This window comes from Typopeltis vanoorti, chromosome 5 (assembly GCF_054136105.1).
Source record: "Typopeltis vanoorti isolate ZY-2024b chromosome 5, IOZ_Tvanoo_1.0, whole genome shotgun sequence".
NCBI classification, from domain to species: Eukaryota; Metazoa; Arthropoda; class Arachnida; order Uropygi; family Thelyphonidae; genus Typopeltis; species Typopeltis vanoorti.
Genome location: NC_143553.1, coordinates 2,954,918 through 2,978,841, shown reverse-complemented (window position 1 = coordinate 2,978,841; position 23,924 = coordinate 2,954,918). Strand labels below are relative to the sequence as shown.

At 34.9% G+C, this 23,924-nt stretch overlaps 2 protein-coding genes across 4 annotated transcripts in view; one reads left to right on the top strand and one right to left on the bottom strand.

The window, feature by feature from the left end:
- The window catches only part of LOC150106190 (uncharacterized), a 303,918-nt gene extending 295,472 nt beyond the window's left edge, over positions 1–8,446 (top strand). For both annotated transcript variants that reach the window (XM_090393027.1, XM_090393028.1), the window contains one exon: positions 7,202–8,446. In XM_090393027.1, coding sequence (XP_090249153.1) covers positions 7,202–7,375 — 174 coding nt within the window. In that variant the 3' untranslated portion in view covers positions 7,376–8,446. The remainder of the gene's footprint in view (positions 1–7,201) is intronic.
- Positions 8,447–9,158: 712 nt separating this feature from the next.
- Positions 9,159–23,924, bottom strand: part of LOC150106189 (RRP12-like protein) — a 582,235-nt gene continuing 567,469 nt past the window's right edge. Inside the window, exons 34-35 of one of the 2 annotated variants that reach the window (XM_090392222.1) lie at positions 23,370–23,452; positions 9,159–9,404 (exon numbers count right to left, since the gene is read on the bottom strand). In XM_090392222.1, coding sequence (XP_090248348.1) covers positions 9,299–9,404; positions 23,370–23,452 — 189 coding nt within the window. In that variant the 3' untranslated portion in view covers positions 9,159–9,298. The remainder of the gene's footprint in view (positions 9,405–23,369; positions 23,453–23,924) is intronic. The other variant, XM_090392221.1, reaches the window with a different exon arrangement.

Genomic DNA, 23,924 nt, shown 5'->3' with positions numbered 1-23,924 from the left:
AAAAATCATTCCAATTTTCACTCCATCCAAAGCCTTGGTAGAACTGAGAGTGCCAAAAAAGATCAAAATAGAACATTAGATATATTTCATTAATATCCTACTACAATAAACTTAATCACGTTTAAATGTTCTTGGGGCAAAGCACGTTATGTGAGATATCAGAATAAAAAACAATCCTGGATTAAATTTACATCATCAATTAATCAAACAACTAGTGCAAAAACTGTATGGGATAAAATCTGAAAGATAGCTATAGAACATGCTATTTGTCTGCCTTGGAACATAATGGATGTATTATTGCTGAAATGAAAGCTATTGGAGACACTTTAGAAGAAAACTTTGCCAGGATCTCAGCAACAATTTCCTCCAATTCCTATCCTCCTGATTTTGTAAGAACAACAAGAGAAACAGCTGGAAGTTGGTTTGAAATCAATAGTGGGCCCATGACCATATTGTTTAATCTATGTCTCAGCTCTGAAGGGGTGGAAAGAGGGGGAAAATAGTTCCATTGCATAAAGGATGCTCCAGGACGTTTCTGTGATTAATCAGTTTTATAGTAGCCTGGTTGGCCGAGTGGTTAGTGTATCCAAATCCTGCATAGGCATGGATGTTTGTGATTGTCTTCTCCCAATATGGACTGGGTCACCATGGGAGTAGTAGAACCAAAACTCCTGCAATGGGTAGAAAAATAGGCTGTTAATTTATTTTTATATAGGATTCTGTGATGCCCAGTTTTCTGCTGGTCTAGGAATATATTTATCCAGGGCTTTTCTGTTGCACTTTCAATCCAAACATTCCTGAGACAAGTCATCATTATTGATTTCCAAGAAAATGAAACCAAATTATGTTGTTCTAAATCTGAAGTGATAAGAACTATCCAATTTTCCCACAAACACCAAAAAGATCCATTTGCTCTCATCCTTGTGACAGTTAAACAAAAGAAATTACTTCCCCTTAATAACACCTCTTAATACATCATTTCATAAAACCACAAGGCCAGCATGCACTGCTTACTGTGTATATAAGTTTTTGTTCTTTTTATTTTCATTTCCTTTGAAATTCGTAGTTCATATTTTTTGGCTATTGGATAAATATTTCCATGCTCAGTTATTGGTTCTTTCTTCAATATTTCTCCAAATTATATACCAGCTAAGTCAAGACCTGTACCAAGTACAGTCATCCTTACCTTCATTTGGATTTAATCCTGAGGGGGCTTACACTGGGCAGTGAAATTCATATCCCGTCTAAAGACGCCCACAGTGGGATGCAAACTAGTAGCCTATTAGTTGGAGGGTAGATGTACTAACACTCAGGCAATGGTGACAGAACTATAGTGGGAAATATTCAAGAGGAATGCAATCTGGAATGAACATGTAGAAGTTGAGAAAGGCAGCTGGAATTATTTGACTGGAAGAGAAATTTAACAAGCTCCCATGATTTTCACATAAATCATGGGAGCATAACAAGGATCTGTATTTAAAAAACTGGAAAAGGCGACAAGGTTCTGAAGCTATTCAAACACTACAATTAATTGGTCAAAATGGGATGTTATATTTAAATTATGTGTGTGTATTTATTGATCAATGTCAATTTTTATATTTTACATTAACAATTAAGAAAGAAAGAAGATAGTATGCACACTTGTCTTATGCCAAACTATCTCCACTCTTATTAATGTATATGAAGGAAAGTAGCATTAAACCTAATATCAAAATTGGATAAGTTAATCACAGCTTTTCTTTATGCAAAAATATCTGCTGTATCATGAATGGACAACTTGTAGAACAAGTTTTTTCTACTATGTAGATACCTTTTATAAGAAAAAAAAATAAATAAAAATTAAAGATGGCAAATATGGAAAGAGATAATAAAACAAAGATAACACGAGGAACCTCTAACAGATAAGCTTAGGTGTTGAAGCTTATTCATGACTTATTTGAACAGTATTAATAACACCAAACGAACTATTTTATAAAAAAGATGTTTTATTAACTGGCTTATATTTTACTGAATTTCAAATCAGCATCATCAGTGTGTAACAGTGAGTAAGTGAAACAATACAATTGTAGCAGACAAAAGATCTAAGTCCTACTTTGGTGCCTTCTAATGTTGTAAATAAATATATATATATATATATATATATATTACAGCTGTGTGGGAGTTGCTCTTAAGATGACAGTCTCCCAAATTTTTGGCAAATTAATACAACCATATTTGTTCAAGTTAGGAGAATTCTTCATAGCCATGGCTGACTCAAAAAATAATCTTTCGAATCTGTAATGGCTTCATAGTAGACCAAGTCACAGGGAACTTCATACATTCCAGGTTATGCTAGAGAGTGCAGATAAAGATTGCTAATTTAACATTTGGTTTGAATGGAATGTGGTGCAAAGGACATGTTTCATTGGTACTTTGGCTATCTTTTCTAATGTTCCTGTGTATTAGAAGAGAGAGAGAAGTAATGGGACTATGTAGTATTTTATCTACGCTAGTGGCCAAAATCGCAGAAACCTTTTGGAAAAAGTGTATTTTTGAGGTTTGATGGCTCATAACACCAATTTTTTTGGCGTAATACCATAAAATTATATATCAATGGAAAGATAATTTAATCAAGAATGTAATGCAATAACTTTTATGATGGATTTTTTTTATTAGAACAGCAGTTATAAAGAAGAAAAGTGAAACACAGAAAAAATGAGATATACAAAAATTCTCACAATGTGAGTTAATACTTAATTGGATAACCTTTAATATTAATTACAACCTTACAACGCCTTCCCATGGAGTGAACCAAGTTTTTTAATTCTGCAGCTGTTATAATGTAAAACCAAGATCGAATTATTGCTTATATCAATTGGGTTTTATTGGAGGGTTGCTTCTGACTAACAAGTTTCTTTAGTCGGCTCCATAGATTTTCGATTAGGTTAAGGTCTGAGCTATTCCCAGGCCATTCCAGCAGTGGAATATGATTATCTTGAAACCACTTTTTGTACACAGCAGCAACATGACATGGAGCTGAATCCTGTTGAAATATAAGTGCTTCATTATCTTGGAAAAGATCATGTGCGGAAGGCTTCAGTTTGGGATCAAGTATTTCATTTATGTATTTTGGGGCATTTATATTCCCATTAATCACGCAAATTCTGCCCACACCTTTTGATGTCATACAACCCCAGATCATAACACTAAGTGGGTGTTTCACGGTAAGTGTAATGCAATTAGGATGCAAATCTTTTCCAATTCTTCTCCTTACGTATTTTATGCCATCACTACCAAACAGGGAGATGTTGGTAGTGATGGCATAAAATAACACTGTCCCATTGTTCTGTTGTCCAGTTAACATGGGTTTTAGCCCAGTTTAATCTTTTCAACCTTTGTTTGAGAGATAAAAATGGCTTTTTTCATAGAATTCTAGCATTTAGACCAAATTCCTGCAGTCTATGTCGAACAGTCCTTGCACTCAACTTCACATTGTATTATGCCATTTCATCTTGTATACAACCAGATGATTTTCTTCTGTCACTTAGGCACAGTCTCTCAATTCTTCTATCATCACTTCCTGTTGTGATGCAACAAACTTTGTTGCATTACACTCTTGATTAAATTATCTTTCCATTGATATATAATTTTATGGTATTACACCAAAAAAAAAAAAAAAAAAGTGGTGTTATGAGCCATCAAATCTCAAAAATAGACTTTTTCGAAAAGGTTTCCACAATTTTGGCCACTAGTGTATGTTGTAGGAATTGTAGTCATTGGGCAAGAAAGTATGGTGCAAATATTAGAGTTCTGTGGACAGAGCTGTATCATTTGAACAGGTGGCTCTATGTGTAAGTGCTTTTAAAATACCATATTGTTGGGCTGGATGGTTATGTGATTGTTTATTTGGATATCTTTCTGTAAATGGAAAAATATAGTGATCCATCTGAAAGTCAGGTGACTAATGTGTCAAAAAAAGATAAACAGTTATTAGATTCTTTTTCTACTGTGAAGTTTTAGCTGGTTAGGTAGGTGACAAAAGCATTCAGAGTGTCTTGTCCATGGCCAAATGGCAAACACATCATGAATAAAGTGTAACCACACTAGGGACTTGGATGTAGCTGTGGTAAGTATTTTGTTTTCAAAGTGTTCCGTGTAAAAGTTTGCTAATGTGGGAACAGGGGGACCCATAGCAATACCATTAATCTGTTTGTAGATTTTTCCTCTTCATGTAAAGTAACCTGCATACATAGTGAATAATCCAAAGATATCAGATGGAAATTTAGACTTTATCAAATCAAGAGTGTCTATTAGTGGTACATTGGTAAATAAAGAGTTGACATCGGAATGACAAGTGAATATGAGAGAAATAGTCAAAACACTAAACATACTGTACAAGACAATTTTCAAACCACTTATGGATGTGAGAGCAGGGTTAGAAGTAAATACATTTTAAATACAAAAATATTAGAAAGGAACTTGATATTGTTAACATTCAGGATTGTGTGATGTGATCAGAGCTAAAACAGAATGGAAAAAAGATTAGTGAAGTACTTAAAAGTTCAATGACTAAATTTGTAATCATTGCATTATTTTTAAAAACGATGTAGATCGTTGATTTCAAAAGATTTTAAAAAATTTGAAATTATTCATATTTGTTATTCCAATTATTGATACTCATCATCATCAAATTCCTGATATATACATATATATATATATATATCCTCAAGAGGTAAACAGGAGGAGGCATAACAGGATATGATAGTACTACATGAAAAATTTACTTCCTATCTACAGTTTTCCTCGAAATCAATCTGTTAAATTATTGATACTTTAAACATTATAAACACTTGTAAATCCATCCATGTCTAATAAGTCATAAATAACACAACTAAATTGGAAATAAGAAAATAATTAAAACGGGATAGCATTAACGCAAACTCGCATCATGCAGCCGACTGGTGATAGGTAGGATGGTAAAAGTACATTGCAGTTATTTCAGGATTGAGAATATTAAACTGTTATTATTTTCATATCATCCTTATCGGCTTTCATGTACAATACTTCTCACCCCCCCCCCCCCATCCATTCCCCTTCTTTTCACACATTGATATAGTTAAGACTTCGACAATTTTGGTCAGTCCAGACATATAAAACTAATATGGAGGAAAATTGTCCTTAGGAAGTAATACTGTAAATTTTTCATGTAGTATTTATCATATCCACTGCATAAAGGAAGTTCCAAGACTGCTGTTGTAAATTACCGACCGATTAGCATATCAGGAATCAGTGTCAAGGTCTTGGAGAAATTAGTCAAGAGAAGAATACAGGATTAGATAGATGAAAATGGGATATAGTATGGGGGACAACATGGTTTTGTGAAGGGTAGATGCCTCAGTAACTTGCTCATGTTTTATAACACAGTGACGGCTGAACTGGATCTAGCTAAGGCCTTTGACAAGATATCCCATGGAATTCTAATCAGTAAACTGCAGCATATGGGGATGGATTTAGGGTTGGTGAGATGGATAGGAGGGTGGTTGATGGAGAGATATCAAAGAGTGGTTTATTCAGGAGTAGAGTCCAAAAGATGGCTTGTGACTAGTGGCGTGCTGCAGGGTTCTGTTCTTGGACCGCTACTTTTCAATTTGTTCATTAACGATATAGGAAAGAATCTGAGAGGTGTTCACTTGTTTGCTGATGATGCAAAGTTGGGTAGAGCAATAGTGAGTGCACAGGATGTCAAAATTTTGCAAGATGATTTGGATAGTTTGGAGGACTGGGCTAAGGAGAATGGATGTCAATTTAATGTGGCAAAGTGTAAGGTTATGCATTTTGGTGTGAAAAGATTAGCAGCAGTATATCACATTGGTGGAACCATATGAGGCCAGGGATTTGGGAGTGTTGGTGGAGGGAGTTGAAGTATAGGGGGCACATCGCAGAAGTGGCTAAATCAGCTCATCAAATCACTTTAACAAGCAGAGACAAACAAGTTATTGTTCCTCTGTATCGAGCCTTGATAAGATCCCATGTAGACTACTGTGTCCAGATATGGGGAGGAGGTGGAGAGGATCCAGAGACGAGTGACCAAGATGATAGCAAGTCTATGGAATGAACCTTATGAGAACAGGTTGAAGATTTGTGGGTTGCAAAAATTGGTTGATAGGTGGAAAAGGGGTGATATGATTGAGACATTCAAATTGCTGAATGATTTCTCTAAGATTAATCCAGAAGATATTTTTGAGAATAGGACTGGTGGTGGGAGGACTAGGTGTTTTACTTGGAGAGTGGTGAATGAGTTCAAGGCGAGGTATGATAGATACTGTATGAATGTCGAATAGTTTGTTCTTGATATGATGTTAGGGCCTCCCTCGATGAGTCTGTCAACTCCTTGGAGTTGCCCGAGATGATGATAAATGCATGGATGACAGATATGAATCCTTTGGGCCCCATACTGCAGTGCTCAAATGATTCAGGCTTAAAGAGTGTGGTGACAACCATGCCAAAACAAAATCTTATTTTATTTCTTTTAAGAAAATTTTCTCTTGGAATGAGTTGACTTTCTTGGTTTCTCACTGAAAGTATTAACAAAGGTAGCTGCTAGCACACTTATTGAAGCCAACTTTTCTACCAAGAAACTAGAGATATTCTTGCTTTTTCTCTGGTGTAACTTGCATATACACAAGCACTGTTTGTGGTATAGGTTCAAACTACATAATTATACATGTAATGTGGGAAAAAAAAAAAAAATTGTCCCCATCTACCTGAAGGATTTTAAAACAGATGTTCATATCAGATCAGACCTCATTATATAATGCAATAAATTTTTTCAAGATGAAATGGTTATGTTGGATTAAGGGAAACAGAGCTACAGTTATGTCAGCTAATCCATTACAAGATGCCTATCTGTCTTTTATCAGGTATAGGCAGTTCATATGACAAAATTTAATATTTCAATGGGAAACATAAATCATGCTTAAATCAATATTTCTAGCCCTTCTTCCATCATGCAAGATATTAAGATTTCTTGCTTTTTCTACCAAAGCTTAGTGATTATTGTAAAGACGTGATAAAGATGTTAGAACACTAAAATCTGGCTAGCACATGTAATGAATCTTAAGTATGGGATTAGTATATTTTGTGATATACGGTGAGATGCCACTTATATAATTATAGCACATATATATATATATATATTTTTTTTTTCCCCTTCTATTTTTAGGAAATGGAATCCAAGTCAAGTCCAAGGATGAATGTTATTGGAAAACCTTTACGACCAAAGAGAAAGAAGGGAAAGTCACTGTCAAGTCGTAGTTCAGAGAAGATAAATGTACCAGCTTTGTCAGTTAGCTGGTCAGAATGTGACATGATGCAGGAATTATTAGATGATTCATAAGAAAGATGCTATGTTTCCTACATACAAGCACTATCATCACTTTATCATGTTTAATGATTTGTCATCTAGAATTTTAGGCTATATCTGAACATACCTGTTTTGTTCATTAAGCTGCACAGTTTCTCACCGTTACCTCTTCTCTGCTCCTAGTCATCAAATTTTTCTGTTTGTAGTGCAAATGTGTATTGTCCCTTTAAACAGTCATAGCTTATGTTATAAAAGTGAAATTGCCACTTGTTTTTGCTTATTATGAAAACCCATTTCCTCCATATGTTACACCAAAATCCATTTCTTATTATAACTTAAATTTCCTTATCAGTTTTCTGTAACTGGAGGTGCTAAAAAGTTATTTTTGAAATATGAGGATTTTCTTTGAATCATAACTAGCTAGTCCCCAAATTTTACCAGATGCCATTCTTTTGATTTCAGAAATGTTTTATTTAATAAGTACTTTGGGCATTGCAAAATGCAAGATAGCGACAGGTTTATACCTGAAATAGGTTAGTGCGTTGAAAAGTACTAGCAGCAGAGCGACCAAGGGTAACATTTTGTGGGATCATATTTGAGTTACCTTTGATGAATCCTAGATATGATTAAAACTTTCCATAGTTGATGTGCTATAATAACGTGGAAAAGCTCTTTACTATGGAAAGGCATCTCTAGGTACCCAGCAACAAATATGATCCCAAAGTTCTCTCAACACAAAAGGGGATTAATGCAGCAGATATTTGTGAGAATTTTTCCTTCTATACTATTCTAGTCAAAAGAAAGGCATTAGTGATTTAGTTAATGTAGTATATACATATGTAATTAATTTTTTTTGAGGTTGACCCAAAATTTAGCACTTCTATTAAAAACTTTATTCTTAAGGTGAAATATGTTCAACTTTTGAATAATTCAAACATTACTTTCTTTATAGGATGATTTTACCACAAAATGTTATTAAAAAATCAAACTTAGATTTCCTAAGTAAATTATAGAGCTGCCTCACAGTATCTACTATGTACAGTATAATCATTGAATGACTGCCCCTGTTATAACGAAAGCTGAATAAAGAGAGAACTTTATTTATTTCAAGACTTTTCATTTTAAATTGTGAACCCACCAGCCATATAAAAACAAAATTATATTATTTACATACAAATCTCATTTCATGGGCATTTACCTAACAAAAAAACACGAAAACTCATAGTTTTTGTGGACTATAAGACATTCGTACACAATGCAGTAGAAAAATTACATCTGTACTAATGTTTTTGGAGCATGTTGAAATCATGGCAATAAAACAAAAATTGTTGATTTATAAGAGATATCTTTCTCTGAAATAAAAGGACATTTTAACTGAAGTGTAATGCCAAATTCAGTTGAGGACCTCCAAAAAGGTGATATGTTAGCTATTCACACATAAAAATATACTGAATAATTAACATTAACTGGTAATGCTAACTTATTGCAAGTCACAAAAACCATCTATTTTCCTCAATTAAAAGTGCCAGAAACAGTGTAATATTTTCCACAGCTCTTTGAGATATATGAAATGGCTAGGCAGCAAAAGCTAGAATCAGTGGGATAAAGAGAAAGTTTTTCACAATAAACCAACTCAAATATGAAGATATCTACAATGGTGTCTGTTCGAAGGATTTTATACTTTTTTCAGTTCTTCCGAAATTAATAAAGCAATTCTCAACTGAAATCCCATCCATGAAAAATAAAAGTTTATTATAAAACTAAATCTTTTGATATAGTGTGTCGAAAGGTTTACAATCCTTTACATGAACCATCAGTTTATAGCACCCAAAATTTTAACTTTGTCCTTGACAAAAAGAAGAAATTTAAAAGTATGTTTAAGTAAGCAACAAGGATTAAATAGCTAGTTTATTATACATTAAAAATATACAAACAAATCATTTTCAAAAAACTGGTTTAGAGCCGTTTTCTTCTTTCAGTATTTAATTTCATTTTCTTTCCTTTGCATGCACCCCTTTTTGATGACTTGATAATTCCAGTGAATTTTCCCAAATTCTTCTTTCTGTAAATTAAAAAAAACAAAAAACGAATGAGTTTGATGGTATCCTTAAGATATTAATTATTTGCTGCTCCTTATTAAGGAGCAGCAAAGTTTCCTTCTCCATCTTTCCAAATAGGTAGTAAAAAAAAATGAGATCTAAGGACAATAAGTATTTTCAGCAGTGGATTTTATTCACTGTGTGAAAGATTTATCATCCCTTATGGATTCATGCATTAGAAAACAGCTTTCTCATTTTGGTGACAAGCATATATTTTATAATTTTTTTAAATCAACTTTTCACACAAACTGGTGGTGATCTAATGAACATATATATACTGTCCAACTACAGTTGTGAGACCCTTCTGCACATGGGTAATCAGTGATTATTATTTTGCATTGGAAAATTAGTTTTTCTAGTTCTTAAAATAACTATTTTACTTGTACAGCACGCGATTCCTTTCTATCCTTTAACACAAATTGACTCTTCTTGGCAATCTGCCAGCTAGGGTTCTAGCATCTGTGATCACAGTAAATATATATATTAATTATATCACCACCAGTTCGCATGAAAGGTTGATATATATATATACACACACAGCTGACCCTTGAATAATATGAGGGGTTAGGGATGCCAATCCACTTAACTTATTTTGACTCCCCAAAAACTTTACTAAAATAGCCTATTGTTGACCAGAAGCCTTACCGATAACATACAGTCGATTAACACATTTTGTATAGCATGTATGTAATGTATTATATACTATATTCTTACAATAAAGTAAGCTAGAGAAAAGAAAATCATAAGGAAGTGAAAATACGTTTACAGTACTGTATCGATACGGTAGGTTTACATCGTCTGTCTGTCAGTAACTATCACTATAATCTTAATATATACAACACACTGTAGATGTTATACATATTACTAACACGACATCAAAAATATTTCTTTACAAGTATAACAATCCATGCATTGATAATGAAGTAACAGCAATATGATGGCCTAGCTGAATGAATCGTTATAAAAATTATTTTATGCTATTATTTATATTAAGGGGATATTAAATCCCACATTGTTTTAAAACCAAATAAGAAACCTCAAAGATTGGAATCAGAGAGTTTCATGCCGAATATATTAAAATCAACTATAAAAGTATCGGCGACTACTAGCGTGAGCTAATGCAAGTAGTCCAAGTACATAGTACAAACTTGGGCAACTCGCAGCAAAGGTCATAAAGTTCTGATCGCTATTCGTGGTATTTTCCATAATGTAAAACACATTTCCTAGGAAATGTATGCTGTTATTACATTATGGTGGGAGGTGTTTACCCAGACCGGTTTCAGCCTTTATTGAGGCTTCATCAGTGAGTAGCTAGACCAAATTAATACTTAAAAGAACATATAAGTTCTTTGCTGCGAGTTAAATTTAAATAATTTAAATTAATTAAATTAAATGTTTATATCGCCGAAATGAAGCCTATTGGCTCATTATTTAAGTAAGTTATTTTATGCTAATTAATAAGCTAATTTACATTTCTCTCGAGTGCAAATGGCCATGTATGGTCTCTAGTGTTTGTGTACATAATTTATGGTAGTAAGTGATGAAATAGACTAGTGTCTACATATATTTTATACCTAATTTTTTCGATATTTCCAAGCGACAGTCAGTCTGCAAATTTTTTCATCAAATTCCTGATAGGGGTGTACAGGATGTGATAGTACCACATGCAAAATTACATCATTGTTAACTTCCTATCTACAGTTTTCCTCCAAATCAGCCTGTTACCTGTCAAGACTCCAACATTATCAGATTTAATAAGGCACTTTTTACCGTATCAATCCTATATCTTGGTTTTCCTCTCCAATTCTGTTTAAGTGACCATACCACCTGAGATTAGCTCTGCTAACACATTCCTGGATGCTGACAATGTCAAGTTCTTTCCTAACATCCTCGTTTTTAATATCATATTACCATTGATGTCATCTGTTCACGCCTCTAATCTTTCTTAGGACTTTCATATCTGCGATCTTTAGTCTTTGGTCAAGTGTTTTACTTCTGACCCAGCTCCATAAGTTAAAATTAGCTTGAATACAGCTAATTTAGTGTTTTGGCTAATTTCTCTCTTATTCCATATATAAATTTATTCAGTTGACTTCCTACCATACCAGCTTAATTGATTCTGTTTTCTATTTCCATATTTAATTTACCATTTTCACTAAAAATCGTGCCCAAGTAGCTGAAATGTTTTACTTGTTCCACAGATTCTCCATTTACAATACAGTTGACATTTTTAATGATTCTGCCTATTTTCATACCATATCTATTACAACAGTTATTCAATTTAGTCAAGGAATCTTGCAACCTTGTAGTGGATTTATTTAGAAGTATAACATCATCTGCATAAGCAAAGAGCTGACATTAACATCTCCAATTTTGATATCAGGTTTAATACCACTTTCCTTCATAATGTGATCCATATAGATAATGAATAACAGAAGAGATAATGTACATCCTTGTCTGACACCAGATTTAACATTAAACCATCTTCCTGTACTTCAATTCTAACTTACAACTCAAATAAAGACTCAGTATTGCTTGACATAATGTGCCCCATTGACACCATATAACTGTAGCGTATTGAATAGCTTCTCTCTTGGCACTTTGTCATATGCCTTTTCCAGATCGACAAAACTGAAATACAGATCTTTGTTATATTCTCATGATTTTTCAACTATTTGTCGTAAAGTGAAGATCTGATCCTGACAACTTCTATTTGGCCTGAATCCAGCTTGTCTTCCACAATTCTTTTCAACCATTTCTCAAGTATACTTGCATAAAACTTGCCAGGAAAATACCTCTGTAATTCTCACATTCAGTTTTATATATGGGTACTATGATAGCCACTCCAATCAACTGGAATTCGTCCTTCTGAACTATGCAGTGCAGCCACTGTAAGACTTTTATACCTCCATACTTCAGCATTTCTGGTTGAATATCATCTACTTCCACATTTCAGGATGTTGATGGCTTTTTTACTTCAAGATATGTATGGATATATATTCCTGAGTGCACACCTGGTCAGTATTTTTTTTACCACTGTGCTGTCATCACTGCTTATTTCATTTAGCAACTTTTCAAAATAATTACTCTTTGCTTCAAGGATATCTTTTTCTCCTAATTTCATTTCACTTTTATCATCTCTAATTCCTTTTACAGCACTCTTTCCTCCATTTCTGAGTCAACGACCTCCAGAATATCTTGATATTTATTTTCTATGTTCTTACCAAAGTCCTCCCAATGTTTCTGTATACTCTAAGAGCACAAGCTGACTTATTTGCAAGGAACTTTTGATATGCTTTCTTCTTTTCTTTCACTGCCTCCACCATGGAGTTCTGATTTTTCTATCCTTATAGACGACTTCGCCACATGCCTCTCTGGTTGAATCAATCTGTGATTTCTTCAGGGCTTGCCACTGAATTTCCAAGGTTTGGTTCCTGTTCTCAAACGCTTTCATTTTATCATCAATAATCTTTATTCTACAGTTCACATCTGAGAGCTGCTCAACTTTTATTTGCTTTAAAACTTTCTTACATGCCTTTTCAATATGAAATTCAATTTTATCCTGCTCACTTCCAATTACAAATCCTCTGTATACTCGGTGTCCTGCACCACCAGGGAGAAACATCACTATCAACAATAACATAGTCGATGAGACTTTCTTATTCCTTGCCTTTTCTCTCCATTCGAATTTGTGCACATTTTTATGTTGGAACAATTGTTAGTAATAACCACTCCATGTCCTGAGCAGAAATCCAACAGGTATTTGCCATTATTATTAGCTTTGCTCTTTTCTCCAAATTTTCCCAATATATTTTTGTATGCCTGGCAATCATTTACTACTCTGCCATTTAGATCCCCAACAAGGACCAATTTTTCAATGTGTCAGTTGCTTTCTTAAGCCTCAAAAAATTCCTCCACTTCTACCTTAGTAGAACCTTCTGTGGAACCATAGGCACAAATAAATCTCATTGTCGTTTCCCATTCTCATATTTGTCCACATCACTCTACTTGAGACTGCCTGTCATTCAAGATTAACCTCGTATTTAGTGTTGAATACTATGGCTACCTTTTCCTTGATTGTCATTGCCTGAATATAACATTTTGTATTTATTTCTCAGAAAGATCTCACAAGTTTTTGCCTTTTTTTTGTTTCAGTCACCCCTATTATGTCAATCTGGCACTTATCCAATTCCTTAGCTAGCTCCATTTCTTTGCCATTCAGGCTTCTTATGTTGATAGTACCATTTTGAACTCTGGTGATGTTGAGTTGTGGTGGGTTTTAGGATTTGTTCCAGTAGCTGACTTTTTCCTGGTTTCCTGGCGAAAACAAAGGAGGGCGCAGCCGACATGAAATTCTGTCATGTTGTACCATAATTTTTTTTATTTTGGTTTAAGCTAATGAGAATACAATTTGGTCGGCTAAATCTCAAATTGTCAGCCCACCCTAGTTTGTTCAGTATCCAGGTAGATACTTAACAGGGTGCACCATGAGAAGGTGAGGATTGTACAATAGGTCAGAAGCCCCGATTGGTTCTCCAAATTCCTTTAGAGGCTATGTGGAGGTCTCTTCTCAGTTATACAGCTTTGGCCCTTAAGTACCACTGATATATATATATATATATTTTTTTTTTTGAATCAAGTTTTCATGCAAACTTGATGTAAGCTGAGATGAACTACCTACATGACTTAAGACAGTTGTCTAATAAGAATATTCCTTCTACTGTGGATCTGACAGGAGTATACATGTTGCTTTTTTTTTTTTTATTTATTTAGGATTACACTTCTGTTTATTTGAAATATATGATTTAGATCACTTAACCATATATATATATATATATATATATATATATAACTCTGACGACTGTGTGTGTGTGTATATATATATATATACACACACACACACAGTCGTCAGAGTTATGTCTGCTTGAAGATACATCCGTGATTCCATAAGGAAATAATATTTTCGGCTATACTTTCGAACAAGATGCAAGCAAGCGTAAAGTGAAAAGGTTTCTATTTAACAACAATGGAACAGTGCATTTGGCAGCAACCTCCCTCGGCATTCAGAACGCGTCAACGTTTCCTCTGTTGATTGTGTTTGCAAAATTTATCATTAAATATCTCGCAATATTTTGTGCAACATGGCACCTAAATACCCAATCAAAAAACCTAGTAAAGAATCACACAAAAAGAGGCAAATGATTGATCTTGAAACGAAGTTGTAAAGCTACATGAAGCTGGTAAGCCCCTCAGTGTGATCACACATGATTTTGGATGGTCTCATTCTACAGGACGACCATTATGAAAAATAAGAAAATCATTGAGGTTATGAAAGGATTGCTTCCATTAAATCGACGATAGTGACGAAGCAATGACAAGGCCCTATTGGTGATATGGAAAAAGCTACTTGTGTCATGGATAGAGGACCTAAATCAAAAGTGCATACCCCTTAGCACTATGACCATAACTGCTAAGGCACTAAGTCTCTTCAACATGTTGAAGGAAGCAGGGCCCGATTACGACACTTCTGGTTGGTTCATGAGATTCGAGCAGCATTTTGCACTGCATAACCTGAAAATGTATGGTGAATCTGCAAGTGCCCATTAGAAGGCTGCCAAGGAGTTTGTGGAGAAATTGGATGAAATGATTTGCCACAGCAAATAAAATATGGATGAGACCTTGTTTTGAAAAAAAAAAAATGTCCGAGCAGATATTCATCCACAAAAAGCTAGAATCTATGCCTGGTTTCAAAGCTCTTAAAGACCGTATTACGATGCTCTTGGGGGGGTAATGTGGCTGGATATAAACTGAAACCATTTGTGATATGGCAAAGTGAAATTCCATGAGCCTTCAAAAACATTAGGCTTCCAGTTCATTATTAGAGCAATAAGAAGTCGTGGATGACTGAAAAATGTTAGAGGATGCATTAATCAACTGGTATGCGAGTGAAATGGAATATGGAAAAAATGCAGATCATCCAACCTACATCAGTGATTTTCACCCCAAGATGAAGGTCATGTTTCTTTTCTACCTTCGAACACTACATTGATCGAACTAATGGATCAGGGAGTTCTTGCAGTGTTTATATCTACGGAGAACTTTTCCACAAGCCATTTCTTCCACTGAAGGAAATTATCAGATTCTTGTGCAATTCTGGAAAGCATTCAATATTTATCATGCTGTTAAAAATATTGCTGTGGCTTGGGATGAAGTGATCTCTCAATGTATGAGTGGCATATGGAAAAAGACATTAAAAAGGTTTGTGAACGATTTTAGAAGTTTTGAAAAAAATAAAGACCTTTGTAAATTGAGTGAATAAATAGTGGGCCTAGCAAACAATCTGAATCTAGAAGTGAATGATGACATAATTCAACTCATAGAAAAAAATGCCCCTGAAGAATTGGTCGAATGTGAGGAACAACGAGAAAAGGAAGAGGGAAAAGAGAAACAAGAAGAGGTAGTTAAACAATTCACAATGAAGGGTCCAGCAGAAATGTTATTTGCAGTTAGCAATGTTCTCAAAATAGCTGAAGACATGAACCCCAATGTTGCATGCTACTTATTAATAGAAAGGAAAGTACATGATGTGTTTGCTTGCTACAAAAAAAAAAAATTATGATGAAAAGAAGGAGAGAATAAACAAAGCACATTGGACATTTTCATAAAAAAAAACAAAGGTTACACCAAAAGAGCCACAGCCTGGTCCTTCCGATAGTGAAGGTAATGGTAATGATTGTGGAGGAAGATTTGGGTGAGTATACTCCTGTTTTATATGGTTTAAAAATTAAAAGGACAGTCTACTTATTGCAGTTAACTCCTATAACTCTGTTGATTTAATGTATCAACTTACGTCCTGCCAGATGAAACGGAACTCTGACATAAGTCGAGGGATGACTGTATATATGATGTGTGTACAGATTAATATAAACATGATAACATCAGCTTGAGTTGGTTTCCATTATAAAGTTAAGAGTTTGGGGGCAGGGGGAGGGATGTACCAGTTTAAAAGAACATTTTCTGTTAAAATACCTATAGAAGTGAAAAGAAAGTATAAGCAAGAAAATGAATGAGGGTAACTTTGTAAGAGAGGTCACTTAATTAAATGTGTTGTCCTCTTCTGAGGATCATCAAGTCCTCAGGTATAAGCAAGAAATAATGCTTTGAGCAGAAAATTACAACAATTATTTTTGGAGCATACACACAAGTTCAGAGTATGTTTGGAGAAAGGGTTTTATTTTATAAAACCTTTTTCTTGTGAGAAATATGACAACTATTTTAGTAGAGAGTGGATTAATTTACAAGAGTCCTAGGTTGCCTGTGGAAAGGATGAAATAACCTGGAAATGTCAAGAGCAGTGAAATCAATACTAATGAAAGTAGCTGTGAAAGCCTGCTCCATGATTTTTAAATTAGTGATAACAATTGGATAACAGCTTGATTTTTTTTAAACGTGCTGAATATAAGCTGCTATATGGTTTCCTGCAAGAAAAATGTAGAAGTTTTTAGCATAACAGGGATTGTAAATTGTGAATACTAATCAGTGATTACACAAATTGTATATTCTTACTATTATTTCTTCACATCAACCATAGATAGATTCTGTCTCTCAAGTAAATTAAAAAAAAAAAACTGATTTTTCTCATCTGCTTCCATGTACTCCCTTCCCCCAAAGCTCTAAAGAATTCTTAGTAATGTGAAAAAAAAAAAAAAAGTCACCAATGCATGAATTCTCATCTTGGGAGAAAAGAGGGAACAGATTAACCTTGGGAAAACATCGTGAAACACTCAAAGGAAACATCCCAATCTGCCTTAAAAGAAAAAATATCTGACAGTTGTATACTTCTGATCATGACATATGGAAGTGAAACATGGGCTTGGACAAAAATTGACCAACAAGTTAAGGATTACTCAGAGGAAAACGGAAAGATCATTAATCAGTTATTCTAGACAGAAAGTGCAATACTTAGAAAGAGCTCACACTAGGGTGAGAGAGATTATAACAGCCATTAAAAGATCTTAACAAGCAAGTCATATTGCAAGAAGTGACACTCAAAAATGGACAAAATTGATATCAGAATGGTATCCTAGCGATGGAAAGAGAGCTACAGGAAGACCAAAGGGACAGTTGGAAGATAAGATTAAAGAGATGGCAGGAACTTATAAAACCTTTTTCTTGTGAGAAATATGACAACTGTTTTAGTAGAGAGTGGATGAATTTACAAGAGTCCTAGGTTGCCTGTGGAAAGGATTAAATCTATCAATGCTCTTGACATTTCTGGCATAGAAAGGCTCAAGACAGGAATGAATGGAGGATTTTGCAGGGAAGTCTTTATCCAGCAGTGGACAGAAAATGACTGATGATGGTGGATGCAGTACTATCTGGATATAAGAGCACTGGAAACATGGAGGTGCAAAAGTTTGTGCCAAGAACACAGTCAAGCCTTGCTTGGCAAACAACTAGAAGGCTAGGCTGTCTATTTAACAGGTGGCGAGTTTGTGGCATTTCTCCCTTTCAGAATCTGATCTGAATATGTTTTTTTGCAGCAGTTGGGAGCTGGGTGTAATGCTGAAGTTTTGCTCTTGAGCCACTTGTAGTGTGCAGAAATTTTTTTGGACTGTGTTGGCACACTTGAAAAAACAATGCTCAGATGGTGATCAAGATTTTGGGTAGAATGAGAGATGAAGCTATTCATTCCAGTGAGAATCATTTCCAATATTTGGTCCAAGCAGATGTTTGAATCAGGAGAAGAGAAGCAATAGTTGGATGGAAATGTCACAGTAATCATTTAATTTGATACTCTCGATGCCCAAAGACACGAGACTGAGAATTGTTGGATAAGGGAGTGGTTTGTGTTATCAAGAGTATGTAAGTAACTTGTATTTGGGACACCCACACTGCATTTGGAAGGGAAGCTTGTTAAGAAGATCAAGGGTGTTGACAGGATGATGAGAGTCATCTGGTTGGTAGGCAGACTCAATATGTTTGGTCATAGCCAGTGGAAAATATCTTCGCATCCCTGCCTGATTGATCATCAGAAATTAAGAAGGGGAGCCAGTTTGAGTTTTGGACATTGATGTCTCTGAGGTGGATGGCCACACTATTTTTGAGTGCAGAAAATTGAGATTTAGAGATGGGTAGTCCAAGAGATCAGAGCAGTTACCAGAATTTGGAGAGACAGATGAATTCAGCATGATATGCTACAGAAATTTTGAAACCAAAGGAAATTGGATATTAGGGATTCAAGGTTTTGCATTCTCTGGCATAGGAAGCCATTTGTAATGAATGCCCCCAACCCCCACTTTGTGGAACTGTGTTGTAGTTTGGGCAGCTGAAGTGAACAATGGTTGTTGAGACTGCTTTTATGGAAGTTTTTTTGTGATCTGCAGTTAATGAAACTGTTTCATTAAAATTGTTCATTATATGTAGGGAGGAAAAGATAAATAAAGAATCAGGATATGCAATGAGACTCATAAACATACCTCATTTACAGAACAACTCACTGTTCTGCCTACATTCACCCACCTATCATATACCACCGTACTTGACTGCTTCCAGCCAGTGGAAAACCATTTCTTTGCTGTACTGTGTCTGAGATAGAAGCTGGAGCCTGTTCTCTGGGAACCAAACATGACAGCAGTCCATTTAAAGACTCCACTAGGTAATGAAAGATGTTTACCACAGTTAGGGAAGGTATGCTATTCAGTGGTCTGAGCACTGCATGGTTTGATGAATGAGTAGGGCTATTAAAATGTACTGTTGTAGCCGTGGGTAAGATTAGTGTTGATCATTTATGCATAGGAGAAAGAGGACCTGTGATGGAACAGAGTCCTTAGGCACTCATGTTAGAGGAAAATCTCCAAGAGAGAACCATCCATCATAAGCAGTGAACATCCAGAGATAAAGTTTGCTACCTAAAGCAGGTAAACCAAGAATGGTAATTTACTGTGTAGGCCAGGCCACATGTAATGAAATAATCTCAAGAGCAACAGCACATTCTCTTGACATTTCCATGGTATGTGTCCAGTTATGTAAGCAATCTAGAGTAGTAGAATCCACACTGGTGGTCATTAATTTTCTCTAGCTAGTAGAGAAAGTTGACTGTTGATGACTTTCTTCATTATTTTGGAGAAGATTGAGGTGATGGCAATTGGTCAGTTTTTTTTTTTTTTTTTGAATATGTTGGATATATGCTACACATTGAAGATAAGTGCCATGCTGAGCAGAAAAGATTGTGGAGAAGATATAGTATAAGTGTTTGTTCTGGAGCACAGTGTTTGAATACAGTTTTAGAGATATTGTTGGAACTGGATGACTTTTGCAAGTTATTTAGTATTCTTCTGATAGCTTTTTACCAAAAATCCCACACTAAACATATTCTCTATTTATGGTACAGTAGGAGGTAATTTGCTTTGGTAACCTATGTTAGAGTAGAAGAGTGATGTCATGTGCTGTAAAGGTGATGCCATCTTTTCATTCTTTCAATGTCAAGTTCATTTTTAATATGATTCAGACATTAATGCCATCTGAGTGATCAGATAGCATTAATGGCACTAATTTTTTTTACAGCTGTTATTCAATTTAGTTAGAGAATCCTGGAGACTTGCACCGGATGTGTTTAAGAGTACAACATCATCTGCATAAAGCAAAGAGCTAAGTTTGACATCTCCAATTGACATTAGGTCTAATGCCACTTTCTTTCATAATGTGATCCATATAAATGATGAATAAGAGATGTGTCTTACCCTTGATTTTATGTCAAACCATCTTCCTGTATTTCCTTCAATTCTAACTGCTGACACCCAAAACCACCCTAAAATTCACGATTTTGCTTATAGATGATCCCCTCTTAACTTCTGTGTCCTTTCTGTAGGTACTTCCATGGACACTGTTCTAATGAAGTGGCTTTCATCCATTTACTTTCTATTGGTATTGTTAGAAACCCAGAAGCAGCTTCCCAACAACACTTTCAGCTCAAAACCTGCTGAGGGAATGTGGACTGCACAGTTTGGTAGATAGGAGAGATGGCATGATTGAGCCTTTAAACTGTTGAGACGTAGTTATAGGATTGACACTGGAGAGTTCTTTCATTTGGTGGAACAGGAGGAAGGAGTGAGGACAAGGGGCCATCATTAAAACTACCGTTTATTTACTGAACCTGCTCATGAGGTATTCCCTAACAACTACAACCTCAAACTCTATAAGAAAAATGCCAACAGATTTTTCCTTTCTCAGTGTTTCCGAATGCCCCACACAAATTTGTTTCTACTTGTTCTGTATAAGATCTATATATATATATATTTGTATGGATTGACTCAGTTTATGAACATGTTCAATAATTTTAATGACTTAAATCACAGAGATAATTAAGAATAAAAGTTTAATACGGACACAACTAGTTTCGTTGGTAAGCCAACTCCGTCAGGTGCTAAAGTACAAAGATATATACAAAAAAGACCGACAGAAACATTACACACTAACAACAACAGAGCTATTAAAAAAAAACTAGTTAAGTTCAAATTGGAGTCTGGGCTTCAGTTCTCATTACATTTATACGCGTACTTGTGATTTCACGAGAATGCCAGCACTGAACAGCAGAGCTATGCGAATCTGGCAAATTGCAGCTAAGGTTGTTATTCATGTGGGTAGAATCTAGGGTCATTTCTTGACTCCAGGATACGTCTTTCAAGTTCATCATAACATTTGTGAATATTAGAAGTTTGATTCCAGTCTATTTGCTGTTGGCGGCCTTCAGAGTTTACAGAGAACAAGACGTGGCTGGCGAGGGCACTGGCTCGGATTCTATTATAAGAGATGTCTCTTTTGTGCTCTTCAAGACGGAGAAAGATTGATTTATCAGTTTGTTCGTACAAATAATTCTGTATACTCCTGGGAACTGAAGATGGTGATGTTTTTCTTTTGGCTGACTAAAGATAGATCGGAGTTTAGGTAAAGCAGAGAAAAATGTTTTGATGTCAAACTTTTTAAAATTCTAGCCAGTTCTTGTTTGGGGGAGAGGGAACTAATGTAAGGAAAGGAGATGTAAGCTCTGCGGGTAGTAGAATCTTCATTAGTTTGTTGATGACGGTGAAAAAGAAGTTTCTTAATACTTTTTGGAGTGAAACAATTATTGACAAAGGTCTTTTTGAGGAAATTAAGTTCATTTTGAAACTCTTCGTCATCTGATAATAAGGATCTGGCCCGATGTGCAAGATTAGATATAATGCCATATTTCTGTGGAAAGTAATGGTGAGAGGATGCGTGAAGGTATCTATCTGTATGTGTTGGTTTCCTGAAGATTGAAATTTTAATATTATCAGTACTCCTGGTTATTAGCTTTATGTCTAAAAAAGAAAGACAATTGTTAACTTCTAGCTCAGAGGTGAATTTGATGTGATGAAAGTTATTTAGATGATCTAAGAAAACTTTGAGGTTGTCTGGGCTGTATTCCCATATAAGAAAAACATTGTCAATATAACGGAGCCAGATTTTAGGTTTCAGTGTGGCTGAACAAATTGCTTTTTCTTCCAAGTCTTCAAGAAATATGTTTGCTAGCACCTGGGAAAGCAGACACCCATGGCTAGACCAGTGTTTTGTTTGTAGATCTTGTCTTCGAATCATCTGAAGTAGCCTCAGTCGACACAATGGGTAAATAAAGTGAAGAGCTTTGATAATTTGTCCTTGAGAAAAGTGAGAACCTCCTGAGTTGGTACATTGGTGAAAAGTGAAACTACGTCAAAGCTTACCATCATGTCTGATTTGTTCAGTTTAAGGTTTTTGATCTTGGAAACAAAGTCAGCTGAATTCTTGATGTAAGAAGAGGATTTACCTGTGAGATGTTTTAAGGAAGGGGCGAGATATTTAGATCAGTTGTATGTGGGCGAGTCAATGCCTTCAACTATGGGTCTTAAGGGAGTATTTATTTTCTGAATTTTAGGAAGCCATATAACCATGGGATAAGAGAATGAACGGATCTGAGCGAAAGGCGATCTTAGTCAGCCAAAAACATCACCATCTTCAGTTCGCAGGAGGATACAGAATTATTTGTAATTGTGGTAAACCTTACTACGGACAAACTGATAAATCAATCTTTCTCTGTCTTGAAGAGCACAAAAGAGACATCTCTTATATTTGAATCTGAGCCAGTGCCCTCGCCAGCCACATCTTGTTCTCTGTAAACTCTGAAGGCCGCCAACAGCAAATAGACTGGAATCAAACTTCTAATATTCATAAATGTTACGATGAACTTGAAAGACATCCTGGAGTCGCAAGAAATCACCCTCGATTCTTCCCACATGAATAACAACCTTAGCTACAATTTGCCAGATTCGCATAGCTCTGCCGTTCAGTGCTGGCATTCTCGCGAGATCACAAACACACGTATAAATGTAATGAGAACTGAAGCCCAGACTCCAATTTGAACTTAACTGTAGTTTTTTTTTGATAGCTCTGTTGTTGTTAGTGTGTAATGTTTCTGTCAGTCTTTTTTGTATATATCTTTGTACTTTGACACCTGACGAAGTTGGCTTACCAATGAAACTAGTTGTGTCCGTATTAAACTTTTATTCTTAATTATCTCAATAGTTTAAGTCATTAAAATTATTGAACATTATATATATATATATATATATATATTGTGTCAAGTAATATTAACAGTAAGAACTTCACACGCTATAATTGCTTCATTTCCCACAAAATAGTGTAGCAGCATGTTACTATGTGCTGAACATTCTGGAATGTATTACACAATTCAGTTTTCAGAATATTTACCTTTGAAGACCAAAATGGTACTAGAGAAATTGTTAACTGCAATTCTTTGAAAAACAGGGAAAACTTAGTTATTAGATTAATAAACAGCTATTTCTAAGTATACAAATTCAAGAAGAATGAACCTTCAAAAGAAGTATATATCAATAAATATATAAAACTACCGTTTATTCAAAGACTGCCTATTAAGCTTGATATATGCATAGGGATCAGGCTTTCCTTTCTTTTTTATGTCTCCCCCAGCTTTCTGGAATAGGTAAATATATATCAATTAGAATTTAAGCTATAAAAATGTTATCGAGTGTTACAAATAAACAGGAAAATTAGACATGATTCTATGATTGTAACATCTGCATAGTATCTTTACATCTCAAGCTTTATTTAAATTTAAATTAAAAACTGATTAGCTCAATATTTTTGTTATTTTTATGGACAGCATCCTAATGTTGAGGTTATAATGGCATTAAATGACATATATAAGAAATACATGCAATAAAATTAGCATAGAAGCATAAATCCATTTCGTGTATTCCTATGAATACACGAAATGTGAAAGATATGTGAAAGATATTTAGGGAATATCAACTGACTTCCATTAGGACCACATCTTGTTGACAGCATGATCCCAACTGTTTGCATTAAAAGTTTAAATTCAAATTTCAAACACACAGAGTCAATAATTTCGGAATCATTCCTAGCATAAATAGTCCTCAGCAACT